Genomic DNA, 13900 nt, shown 5'->3' on the forward strand with positions numbered 1-13900 from the left:
CTGCACAGATTCTTGCCATGTCACTGCATTGTTAACGCTTTGCTCCTGATGGTGGAAATATCTTTTTCTTTGTGTATATTGCAAAATACAACCTGTTCTCACATTCTGTAATAGGTTGTTATTAGGTTGATTCCCAAGTGAAAGGCTACTGGTTCAAATCGAGAAGCAGCCATGAAGACGATTTCCCAAGAAAAGAGAAACAACATCATCCAGCTCATCAATAGCCATATCTCGGCCAAGAAAATTGCCAAACTGCATCATGTGAGTGCCATGCCAGCAGGTAGAATACAAGATGAATTCTATACATCCAATCAAAAGCCAAGAGGTGTACGTCCAGGCAAAATACCAGAGTCAATAAGTCGGCTCAACACAAGGTCTATCAGTTCTGGTGTGAGAAAGCAGTAAAGGTGGCTTGTATACTGTGCAATAGTGAGATCACAGAGGTCCATGCAAACACCGTGCGCCACACATTACACAAGTCTGGAATGGGGTGAAGAAACCATAACTTCAATATCGTCATAAAAAGCGCCGGCTCGAATTTGCAAAAAAGTATGAAAAGTGGACAGTAGAAGTTTGGAAACGGGTGATCTGAAGCAATGAGACGAAAGTCAATAGACTAGGCTCTGATGGGTGTAAATGGGTTTGGAAGAAGCAAGGGAAAAAGGGGTTAACGAATATAGAAATTGAAGGGACTGTCAAGTTCAGTGGAGGAAGCCTGATGATATGGGGTTGTTTAACAGCCAAAGTCATTGGATATTTGGCCTGGATTGATGGTTGTCTCAATGCTGATTTATATGTGAGTATCCTACTTGACAAGTTACTTTGTGCACTATGTGTATGAAAAGGACAACATAGTGTTCCAACAGGACAACAGCCGAAGCATATGTCGAGATTGGTGAAGAAATGGTTCAATGACAATGAAGTAGAGGAGCTGGAATGACCTCCACAGTGCCCAGACCTCAATCCAATCGAACACTTGTGGGCAGAGTTGAAGAAAGAACTGTATACATACCCAAGTGAGTTGACTAGTATGCACCAAACTTGGGAAAGTGTAGAAGAGATCTTGGATCATATTTTGGTCAAGAAAAGCTGGAATCTGATCTAGAACATGGCCAGAAGGTTTCAGACAGTATTGAAAGTCAAAGGTAGATTTACCAAATACTAACAAAATAATAAAAAACAGTAACAATGCAGTGATGTGACAAGAATCTGCGTAACTAATCATATGATAAATAGATGCAAGTCAAATTTATGTATGAGATAGCCAAGATGATTATCTGTAAAATGATGGCAGTCTCATTTGGGAAGTAGTAGCCGTGAGATATGGAGCCTGAAAATCAAATGTTCAAAATATAGTCACCCTTTTGCTCGTCAGTATAAATTTTTGACACCCAGTAGAAAGAGATGCAACCAACCAAACATCCATCTTCAAGGACTCCATATCAGCTGAACAATCTGCCTCATTCTTAACCACTGCCAAGAAGCTGAAATGTTTAATAATATAGAATTATATATTCTTTTCAATATAGTTTCAAACAGAGTGCATCTCAGGATGTGTCTGCCCCAATGGACTTTTAGATGATGGAGTCGGAGGCTGTGTTCCTGAAGACAGATGCCCTTGCGTCCATAATAAAGACATTTATCCCCATGGAACTCAAGTCGAAGTAGACTGCAAAAGATGGTAACACCATAAATTGTAATAGTTCCTGGTCTTCTGCACTCATGGTCCTAAAACGCTTATTATGCTAATTGTCTTTGTCTGTCCTATTTATGTAATATTCATAGTTTAGTCGAGAATTATTAGATTTATAAACATTTTTACGAAAAGAAGTTTGGTGATACAATGATTGTCGCTAATCGCTATGTGTATCCTCTTATAGCTTATGTCAGAGAGGAAGGTGGACCTGCACAAATACTGTCTGCTATGGGACTTGTACAATCTATGGAGATGGCCATTATATTACGTTTGACAATAAATTTTATGACTTTGATGGGAATTGCGAATTTGTGGCTGCCCAGGTAATAGACCCACTCTGTGATAATACAAATCATAAATTATTAACATATTCCATGTTTCACTTTTAACTTTGTTATCCAGATTTAATAAAAATGAGTTCTCCACTCTCGTGCTTGTAATAAATTATCTCTTTTATTTGGAAAAAAAATTCATTTAGTAGTGGTGGACTGTAGTAAAAATGTACTCAGAAGGAAAATAGTTTAGAGGGGTCAAGATTCGTTTAAAATATATGTAGAGGACTTGCGGAAATGATGAGGAAGGTATAAACTGGGTTCACACTTGGAAGAAAGATTCTATCTTTAATCTGCAACAAAATCAAAATATGTGCAGCAGTTGCATTGGCTCTCACACTTGTGCATCAAAATTGGCAAAATCAGCAATTAAAATCTTTAACAAAAATTAACCTGCAGCTGATTTTAAGATTTGCCGTGCAGAAAAATTCTGTTCCATGTGGATTTGGTTTGTTTAAATTGCATTCACACAATTACCGTATATACTCGAGTATAAGCCGACCCGAATATAAGCCGACCCCCCTAATTTTGCCACAAAAAACTGGGAAAACTTATTGACTCGAGTATAAGCCTAGGGTGGAAAATGCCGCAGCTACCGGTGAATTTCAAAATTAAAAATAGATGCTCCATACCGTTCATTATGGCCCCATAGATGCTCGACATAAAGCTGTGCCACATATAATGCTCTGCACCGTTCATTATGGCCCCATAGATGCTCCATATAAAGCTGTGCCACATATAATGCTCTGCACCATTCATTATGGCCCCATAGATGCTCCACATAAAGCTGTGCCATATATAATGCTCTGCACAGTTCATTATGGCCCCATAGATGCTCCATAGAAAGCTGTGCCATATACAATGCTCTGCACCTTTGATTATGGCCCCATAGATAGCTGTGCCATATATAATGCTCTGCACCTTTGATTATGGCCCCATAGATAGCTAGGCTATATATTACCTCTGCACCTTTGATTATGGCCCCATAGATAGCTGTGCCATATATAATGCTCTGCACCTTTGATTATGGCCCCATAGATAGCTGTGCCACATATAATGCTCTGCACCTTTGACCTTTGATTATGGCCCCATAGATGCTCCACATAAAGCTGTGCCTTATATATAATGCTCTGCACCGTTGCCCCATAGATGCTCCACATAAAGCTGTGCCTTATATATAGTGCTCTGCACCGTTGCCCCATAGATGCTCCACATAAAGCTGTGCCTTATATATAGTGCTCTGCACCGTTGCCCCATAGATGCTCCACATAAAGCTGTGCCTTATATATAGTGCTCTGCGCCGTTGCCCCATAGATACTCCACATAAAGCTGTGCCTTATATATAGTGCTCTGCACCGTTGCCCCATAGATGCTCCACATAAAGCTGTGCCTTATATATAGTGCTCTGCACCTTTGCCCCATAGATGCTCCACATAAAGCTGTGCCTTATATATAGTGCTCTGCACCGTTGCCCCATAGAGCTCCACATAAAGCTGTGCCTTATATATAGTGCTCTGCACCGTTGCCCCATAGATGCTCCACATAAAGCTGTGCCTTATATATAGTGCTCTGCACCGTTGCCCCATAGATGCTCCACATAAAGCTGTGCCTTATATATAGTGCTCTGCGCCGTTGCCCCATAGATACTCCACATAAAGCTGTGCCTTATATATAGTGCTCTGCACCGTTGCCCCATAGATACTCCACATAAAGCTGTGCCTTATATATAGTGCTCTGCACCGTTGCCCCATAGATGCTCCACATAAAGCTGTGCCTTATATATAGTGCTCTGCACCGTTGCCCCATAGATACTCCACATAAAGCTGTGCCTTATATATAGTGCTCTGCACCGTTGCCCCATAGATGCTCCACATAAAGCTGTGCCTTATATATAGTGCTCTGCACCGTTGCCCCATAGATACTCCACATAAAGCTGTGCCTTATATATAGTGCTCTGCACCGTTGCCCCATAGATGCTCCACATAAAGCTGTGCCTTATATATAGTGCTCTGCACCTTTGCCCCATAGATGCTCCACATAAAGCTGTGCCTTATATATAGTGCTCTGCACCGTTGCCCCATAGATGCTCCACATAAAGCTGTGCCTTATATATAGTGCTCTGCACCGTTGCCCCATAGATACTCCACATACATCTGTGCCATTGCTGCTGCTGCTATAAAAAAAACAAAACACATACTCACCTCTCTTGCTTGCAGCTCCTCAGCGTCCCGTCCCGGCGTCTCTCCGCACTGACTGATCAGGCAGAGGGCGGCGCGCGCACTATATGCGTCATCGCGCCCTGTGACCTGCACAGTCAGAACAAGAGGACGCGAAGACAGAGCGGCGCCCGGCGGGTGGAACGAGGGAAGGTAAATATGTAATACTCACCTGCTCCCGGCGTCCCGCTCCTTCCCCCGGACAGCTGGTCTTCGGTGCCGCAGCCTCTTCCTCTGTCAGCGGTCACCGGCACCGCTGATTAGAGAAATGAATTATGCAGCTCTGCCCCTATGGGAGGTGGAGCAGCCTATTCATTTCTCTAATGAGCGGTCCCATGTGACCGCTGAACAGGGGAAGAGCTGCGGCACCGAAGACCGTGGGACGGGCAGGGGGAGCGCCAGGAGCCCCGGAAGCAGGTAAGTATGCCTCAGCGCCCCCTCACCCGCCGACCGTGACTCGAGTATAAGCCGAGGGGGCACTTTCAGCCCAAAAATTTGGGCTGAAAATCTCGGCTTATACTCGAGTATATACGGTAGTAATGTAATCCACCATGGATTTTCCATTTATAAATCTTCATGTAATTGCTGCCTCTTTTGGATGTCCCCATTAAGATATTAAAGGTAATGAACCGTCTGGGTATCACCATATCAACATGCAGCTGCTCCAAAGATTAGCCGATCATTTGGTGTCCCTGGGTTCTAAGCCCGAGTGATCACTAGGAAAGCTGAAATTGGTCACTAATTGAGTTACATTTCATTGAATGTATCTCACAATGTACACTACTTTTATAATGGTTTCTAGGACTACTGTGAGGCTGACGGTTCTGGTGGCAGCTTCAGAGTCCTCACAGAGAACATCCCATGTGGTACCACTGGAGTCACATGTTCAAAGTCTATGACGGTGTTTCTTGGGGTATGTATGAATTGGATGGTCTTGAGGAAGACATGAATGACTATATAAATACCATTTTACCATAATAAAGCAGTGTCATCTTTACTTGACCTATTGTAGAATACCATGCTCAAATTATCAGAAAAGCATGTAATAACGACTACCCAACCCGGAGGAGAACGCGTAGATTATCTAACCCGTGAAGTGGGAATTTATGTGGTCATTGAGGCGAGTAATGGTATTCTTCTGATTTGGGACAAGAAAACCACCTTATTCATAAAGGTGTCTCCTGCATATAAGGTAAGATGACCTGTATGTTCAGTCATTGTACTTCTAGAATAGAGTATGAACAAATCAATAAACACTTCTGCTAGATTTACATTTTACAGAATGTAATACCAACATCCCAAAACAAGCTATATATATATATATATATATATATATATATATATATATATATATATAGTATATACTGTATAAACAATTTCGTGAACAACTAAGATCCTGCGCAGAACCCTCAAACTCTCAGGCCTCTGGTAGAGGACCAGAGAAAGAGAAAGGACAAAAAAGACCACTCCTATTGGGGAGTGAGAAGGAAGTTTTTTTTTTTGTTTTACACACACACATATATATATATATATGTTATCAGCAAATCGATTTAAAAAAATGGTAAGCGAAGCTGGCAAATCAAATTTCAAAACATTGGCTCATCCCTAGCTAAAATAACTGTATTATATATGTATACTGTATATATAGGAAATTTTATATCTCTCTCTTTCTTTCTCTCTCTCTCTCTCTCTATATATATACTAGATGCTGGCCCAATTCTAACGTATCAGGTATTCTGGAATATGTATAGTAGTATATAGCACAGCCCACGCAGTATATAACACAGGCCATGCAGTATATAACACAGCCTACGTAGTATATAACACAGCCCACGTAGTATATAACACAGCCCATGTAGTATATAATACAGCCACATAGTGTATTGCACAGCCACGTAGTATATAGCACAGCCCACGTAGTATATAGCACAGAGATGTATATAACACAGGCCACGCAGTATATAACACAGCCCATGCAGTATATAACACAGCCCACGTAGTATCTAACACAGCCCATGTAGTATATAGCAATTTGGGCACCATATCCCTGTTAAAAAAATAATTAAAATAAAAAATAGTAATATACTCACTTTCCGGCAGCCCCCGGATCCAGCCCAGGTGTTTAGCGATGCTCCTCGCGACGCTCCGGTCCCAAGAATGCATTGCAGCAATAACACGTGATAATGTAGCGGTCTCGCGAGACCGCTACGTCATCTCCGGTCATTGCTGCAATACATTCTTGGGACCGGAGCGTCGCGAGGAGCGGGAAAGGCGCCGGAAGGTGAGAATATAATGATTTTTTTTTTTTATTATTATTTTTAACATTAGATCTTTTTACTATTGATGCTGCATAGTAAAAAGTTGGTCACACAGGGTTAATAGCAGCGTTAACGGACTGCGTTACACCGCGTTATGCCACGGTGTAACGCAGTCCATTTAATGGACTGCTAAACCGCTTTGGGGGCACTGACTGGAGGGCAGTAGGGAGAGGGCACTGACTGGAGGGGAGTAGGGAAGGGCGACGCGGGATTTCCGTGCCAGACAAAGAGACGGAAGTGACCCTTAGACGATTATATAGATATATATACAGTATATATATATATATATATATATACACACACACACAGCTCTGACAAAAATTAAGAGACCACAGCAAAATGTTCAGTTTGTCTGATTTTTCTCTTTATAGGTATACTAGCTGAAGAGCCCGGCATTGCCTGGGCATAGTAAATATCTGTGGTTAGTTATAGCACCTCACTTCTCTTATTTTCCCATCACGCCTCTCATTTTCCCCATCACATCTTTCATTTTCCCCCTCACATCTCTCATTTTCTCCCTCACACCTCTCATTTTCCCCCTCACTCCTCTTATTTTCCCCCTCACTCCTCTCATTCCCCCCTAACACTTGTCATTTCGACCTCACATCTGTCATTTTCCGATCACTCCACTATTTTCCCTCACTCCTCTCATTTTGCACTCACACCTTTTCATTTTCACCTCACACCTCTCATTTTCACCTCAGTATATACATGTATGTCATCTCCCTTATATATAGTATACACCTGTATGTCATCTCCTGTATATAGTATATACCTGTATGTCATCTCCCCTGTATATAGTATATACCTGCTGTGTGTCATGTCCCCTGTATATAGTATATACCTGTATGTCATCTTCTCCTATATATAGTATATACCTGTATGTAATCTCCTCCTGTATATAGTATATACCTGTGTGTCATCTCACCTATATATAGTATATATCTGTGTGTCATCTCCTCCTGTATATAGTATATACCTGTATGTCATCTCCTCCTATACATAGCATATACCTGTATGTCATCTCCTCCTGTATATACTATATACCTGTAGGTAATCTGCTCCTGTATATAGTATATACCTGTGTGTCATCTCCTCCTGTATATAGTATATACCTGTATGTCATCTCCTGCTGTATGTAGTATGTACCTGTATGTCATCTCCTCCTCTATATAGTATATACCTGTGTGTCATCTCTCCTGTATATAGTATATATCTGTGTGTCATCTCCTCCTGTATATAGTATATACCTGTGTGTCATCTCCCCTGTAAATAGTATATACCTGTGTGTCATCTCCTCCTGTATATAGTATATATCTGTATGTCATCTCCTCCTGTATTAGACCTCGTTCACACGCTATTTGGTCAGTATTTTTACCTCAGTATTTGTAAGCTAAATTGGCAGCCTGATAAATCACTAGCCAACAGTAAGCCCACCCCCTGGCAGTATATATTAGCTCACACATACACATAATAGACAGGTCATGTGACTGACAGCTGCCGGATTCCTATATGGTACATTTGTTGCTCTTGTAGTTTGTCTGCTTATTATACAGATTTTTATTTTTGAAGGATAATACCAGACTTGTGTGTGTTTTAGGGCGAGTTTCGTGTGTCAAGTTGTGTGTGTTGAGTTGCGTGTGGCGACATGCATGTAGCGACTTTTGTGAGATGAGTTTTGTGTGGCGACATGCGTGTAGCAACTTTTTGTGTGTCGAGTTGCATGTGACAGGTTAGTGTAGCAAGTTGTGTGCAGCAAGTTTTGCGCATGGCGAGTTTTATGTGTGGTGCCTTTTGAGTATGTGCAAATTTTGTGTGAGGCAACTTTTGCATGTGTTGCAACTTTAGTGCATGTGGCAATTTTTCCGCGTGTGCAAGTTTTGCGTGTGGCGAGTTTTCCATGAGGTGAGTTTTGCACGTGTGGCGAGTTTTGCATGTGGAGAGCTTTGCGCGTGGCGAGTTTTGAGCGGCGACTTTTGTGTTTCGACTTTTATGTGGCGAGGTTGGTGTATGTGTGGTGAAATGTGCGCTGAGGGTGGTATATGTGTTCGAGCACGTGGTAGTGTGTGGCGCATTCTGTGTGTGTGTTCATATCCCCGTGGTGGTGTGGTGATTATCCCATGTCGGGGCCCCACCTTAGCAACTGTACAGTATATACTCTTTGGCGCCATCGCTCTCATTCTTTAAGTCCCCCTTGTTCACATCTGGCAGCTGTTAATTTGCCTCCAACACTTTTCCTTTCATTTTTTCCCCATTATGTAGATAGGGGCAAAATTGTTTGGTGAATTGGAAAGCGCGGGGTTAAATTTCACCTCACAACATAGCTTTGACGCTCTCGGGGTCCAGACGTGTGACTGTGCAAAATTTTGTGCCTGTAGCTGCGACGCCTCCAACAGTTTTCCTTTCACTTTTTCCCCATTATGTAGATAGGGGCAAAATTGTTTGGTGAATTGGAAAGCACGGGGTTAAAATTTCACCTCACAACATAGCCTATGACGCTCTCGGGGTCCAGACGTGTGACTGTGCAAAATTTTGTGGCTGTAGCTGCGACGGTTCAGATGCCAATCCCGGACATACACACACACACACACACACACGCACGCACGCACGCACGCACGCACACACACACAAACACACATACACACATTCAGCTTTATATATTAGATTTTTGAGAAAAATATAAATTGTTCATTTATTCTATAAACTATTGAGAACATGACTCCAAATTTCCAAGCAATACATTTTGTATTTTTTTCAGAAAAAGAAAAATGGTGAAAATAAAAAAACAGGGCTTTCAGACCTCAAATAATGCAACAAAAACAAATTCATAATCATTTAGAAACAACAATACTAATGTTTTAACTCAGGAAGAGTTCAGAAATCAATATTTTGTGGAATAACCATGATTTTTAATCACAGCTTTCATGCGTCTTGGCATGCTTTCCACCAGTCTTTCACACTGCTTTTGGCGCAAAAATGTAGGCACTTCTTTGTTGGCTTGTGACTATCCATCAGCCTCTTGATTACATTCCAGAGGTTTTCAATGGGGTTCAGGTCTGGAGATTGGGCTGCCCATGACAGGGTTTTGATGCGATGGTCTCTTAATTTTTTGCCAGAGCTGTATATACACACTGCTCAAAAAATAAAGGGAACACTAAAATACCACATCCTAGATATCTCTGAATGAATGAAATATTCCTGTTGCAAATTTTTATTCTTTGCGTAGTGGAATGTGTTCAGAGCAATAAAACATAACAATTATCAATGTACATCAAAATGAATATCTCATGGAGGTGTGGATTTGGAATGATACTCAAAATCAAAGTGGAAAATCAAATTACAGGCTGATCCAACTTCACTGGAAATGCCTCATGACAAGGAAAAGATGCTCAGTATTGTGTGTGGCCTCCACATGCTTGTATGACCTCCTTAAAATGCCTGGGCATGCTCCTGATGAGGCGGTGGATGGTCTCGTGAGGGATCTCCTCCCAGACCTGGACTAAAGCATCTGCCAACTCCTGGACTGTCTTTGGTGCAATGTGACGTTGGTGGATGGAGCGAGACATGATGTCCCAGATGTGCTCAATCGGATTCAGGTCTGGGGAACGGGCGGACCAGTCCATAGCTTCAATGCGTTCATCTTGCATTAGGAGGAACCAAGGGCCAACCACACCAGCATATGGTCTCACAAGGGGTCTAAGGATCTCATCTCGGTACCTAATGGCAGTCAGGCTACCTGCGGCGAGCACATGGAGGGCTGTGCGGCCCTCCAAAGAAATGCCACCCCACACCGTTTCTGACCCACTGCCAAACCGGTCATGTTGAAGGATTTTGCAGGCAGCAGAACGCTCTCCTTGGCATCTCCAGACTCTGTCACATGTCACATGTGCTCAGTGTGAATCTACTTAAATCTGGAAAGAGCACAGGGCGCCAGTGGCAAATTTGCCAATCCCGGTGTTCTGTGGCAAATGCCAAGCGTCCTGCATGGTGTTGGGCTGTGAGCACAATCCCCATCTGTGGACGTCGGGCCCTTAGACTATCCTCATAGAGTCGGTTTCTAACCGTTTGTGCAGACACATGCACATTTGTGGCCTGCTGGAGGTCATTTTGCAGGGCTAATGCAGTGCTCCTCTTTATCATCTTTGCACAAAGGCGGAGGTAGTGGTCCTGCTGCTGGGTTGTTGCCCTCCTACGGCCCCCTCCATGTCTCCTGGTGTACTGGCATGTCTGCTGGTAGCGCCTCCAGCCTCTGGACACTACGCTGATAGACACAGCAAACCTTCTTGCCACAGCTCGCATTGATGTGCCATCCTGGATGAGCTGCACTACCTGAGCCACTGGTGTGGGTTGAAGAGTCTGTCTCATGCTACCACGAGTGTGAAAGCACAACCAACATTCAAAAGTGACCAAAACATCAGCCAGAAAGCATTGGTACTGAGATGTGGTTTGTGGTCCCCACCTGCAGAACCACTCCTTTATTGAGTGTGTCTTGATAATTGCCAATAATTTCCATCTGTTGTCTATTCCATTTGTACAACAGCATTTGAAATTGATTGTCAATCGGTGTTGCTTCCTAAGTGAACAGTTTGATTTCACAGAAGTTTGATTTACTTGGAGTTAGATTCTGTTGTTTAAGTGTTCCCTTTATTTTTTTGAGCAGTGTATATGATTGTCAGCCAATTCCCCACAGTTAAGAAGTGGAGAGCTGGCTGTTATTCTGCCTAACATCGACAGTGATGCCCCATTGATAGAGCAGAATGAAAACAAAAAGAGGTGCACCCTGGCTGTAGGTTAAATAAATATGGAGGTGCAATGCCTAGTCCAATATTGTATTAGCCAAAAAGGAAGAGAAAGAATGGACTAATAACGGCTTGCACACCACCAAATATAGAAAAATAACAAACTTTATTAAACACCACAAAAAACATAAAAACACTTAAAATACCACAATCATGTGTAGAACACCCCTATATAAACATAATATGTCTGCCAGAGCAATATCAAAACAGGCTCCCATGCATAAATGTTATAAGTAACGTGGCTCAGTAGATCCTAAATGGTAGAACAATGGAGTCCTGGTGAGATAAAGACCTCACTGGTGGGATAGAGTTAATCCCTTAGGCACCTATGCAGAGGTGCATGCAAGATGGTAATGCAGAAACATGTCATAAAATATAAAAAAGCATGCAGGATTAGCTGAAAGAACCACTCATGAGATGAAAAAACAGGGCTCCTGAGGAGTCAGCGACTAAAACATAATGACATGAATACTCAACTGAATCAGAACCCAGAGAGATAAAAGCTCTCCCAGCACCCCTTCATCTTCCTATGCCGGCCACTTATGGCTTGTGGGTCTGCCTGGCTATTTTAGCCAAGAAAAGTTGCGACTTTCACTACTTTTATCTCTCTGGGTTCTGATTCAGTTGAGTATTCATGTCATTATGTTTTAGTCGCTGACTCCTCAGGAGCCCTGTTTTTTCATCTCATGAGTGGTTCTTTCAGCTAATCCTGCATGCTTTTTTATATTTTATGACATGTTTCTGCATTACCATCTTGCATGCACCTCTGCATAGGTGGCTAAGGGATTAACTCTATCCCACCAGTGAGGTCTTTATCTCACCAGGACTCCATTGTTCTACCATTTAGGATCTACTGAGCCATGTTACTTATAACATTTATGCATGGGAGCCTGTTTTCATATTGCTCTGGCAGACATATTATGTTTATATAGGGGTGTTCTACACATGATTGTGGTATTTTAAGTGTTTTTATGTTTTTTGTGGTGTTTAATAAAGTTTGTTATTTTTCTATATTTGGTGGTGTGCAAGCCGTTATTAGTCCATTCTTTCTCTTCCTTTTTGGCCATTGATAGAGCAGAGCAGGAGAGAAGGAACTGCTTTATCGATGTCACAGGAAACAGAAAAATTCAATAATTATCCATCTCAACTTTTTAATATTTTACCTGTGCAGGGTAGGGTCCCCAGAAGCAATACAGTTTAGCTATAGAACATGGTGGACAGGTAGGAAATGTGTTGATGTCTATTGCCAATGGCAATGGCAGCAACAGCACAGTATAAAATATTGATTGACAGGCAGGAGATGTCCTGTTTTGTCGGTCTTCATCTAGCAACCCCGACAGCAGTACAATATAGATATAGGATACCATGGATACCATGGACAGACAGGAAATGTGTGGTTGACTATTGCCAGTAGCAGTGGCAACAGTATGAACAGTATAATATATAACAAGATGGACAGGAAAGAGATGTGCAGCTGTGTAGGGGAACTGGCGGCAGCAGAACAGTACAGAACATAATGGCTCATCTAACCATTGTTATCAGTCATAGGTGAATGAAGGTCCTCACTGATCCATGACCAAATCATTCTGACAATTTTAATGTTTTCTAATTATGTAGAGGACAATCTGCACGGCTTGGTTTTTTGGATTACTACTATTAACCCATTCACTGATCTACCCATCAGATATATTTTCAATAAACTCCTAAACCACTTTCCACCATTAGGGACATTACCATGAATACTATGCTAACCGGGACTTTACTATGAATACTTTACTAACCCACAAAGCATTTTCTGTAAAGACATGTGATGTACCAAGATGGTAATGTAAGTATAATGGAAAAGGTAGAGGGGGAGTTTACCATCAACTGCGCCAATCCATTTCTAATGGGATAGTATAATATGGTTTGTTGTTAAGAGAAGGTTAAATAATGTCTAATCATCTAATGAAAATGTCAGTTTTAACGATTTCTATAAAATATCCTAATATATTACATTCTTAGTTTCAAAGTTTCATCTGATTCTTTTCCTTTTCTCAAGGGGAAACTTTGTGGTTTATGTGGCAACTTTGATGAGAATTCACAAAATGATTTTAAGACCAGACACATGATACAAGTTGCGGATGTTTTGGAATTTGGAAACAGCTGGAAAGTGGATCCCTCCTGTCCTGATGCTATTGATGTACTCAACCCCTGTAGTCAGAACCCACATCGACGTTCTTGGGCCGAGAAACAATGTGGCTTAATCAAAAGCCATGTTTTCACACCGTGTCATTGTAAGGTACAGAGCCTAGATGAATAAGTAGCAGATGTGTAATATTAGTTTAATTGTGATTATTATTGTTTACAAATGTACAGTACATATTCGTTTTTTACAAAGCCAGGATGTTACGCAGGCAGAGTAGGCAGCTGACTAGGACGCCACAGAAAGGGGCACAAATTGCTTTACATTATTTTACATACCTTCTTTCTCAAATGACAACAGATTACAAAGTGAGCATATATTCTGTAGTAAGTAAATAGTAATAGTACATGTAAA

At 41.8% G+C, this 13900-nt stretch overlaps 1 protein-coding gene across 1 annotated transcript in view; it reads left to right on the forward strand.

Annotated features, from left to right (window-relative positions):
- LOC143803844 (mucin-5B-like) overlaps positions 1–13900 on the forward strand; it is a 119307-nt gene that overhangs the window by 36694 nt on the left and 68713 nt on the right. The window contains exons 10-14 of the mRNA XM_077281609.1: positions 1530–1681; positions 1881–2019; positions 5047–5157; positions 5257–5436; positions 13403–13642. Of these exons, the coding sequence (XP_077137724.1) occupies positions 1530–1681; positions 1881–2019; positions 5047–5157; positions 5257–5436; positions 13403–13642 (822 nt within the window). The remainder of the gene's footprint in view (positions 1–1529; positions 1682–1880; positions 2020–5046; positions 5158–5256; positions 5437–13402; positions 13643–13900) is intronic.

Source organism: Ranitomeya variabilis, chromosome 2 (genome assembly GCF_051348905.1).
Source record: "Ranitomeya variabilis isolate aRanVar5 chromosome 2, aRanVar5.hap1, whole genome shotgun sequence".
In the NCBI taxonomy this organism is placed as follows: Eukaryota; Metazoa; Chordata; class Amphibia; order Anura; family Dendrobatidae; genus Ranitomeya; species Ranitomeya variabilis.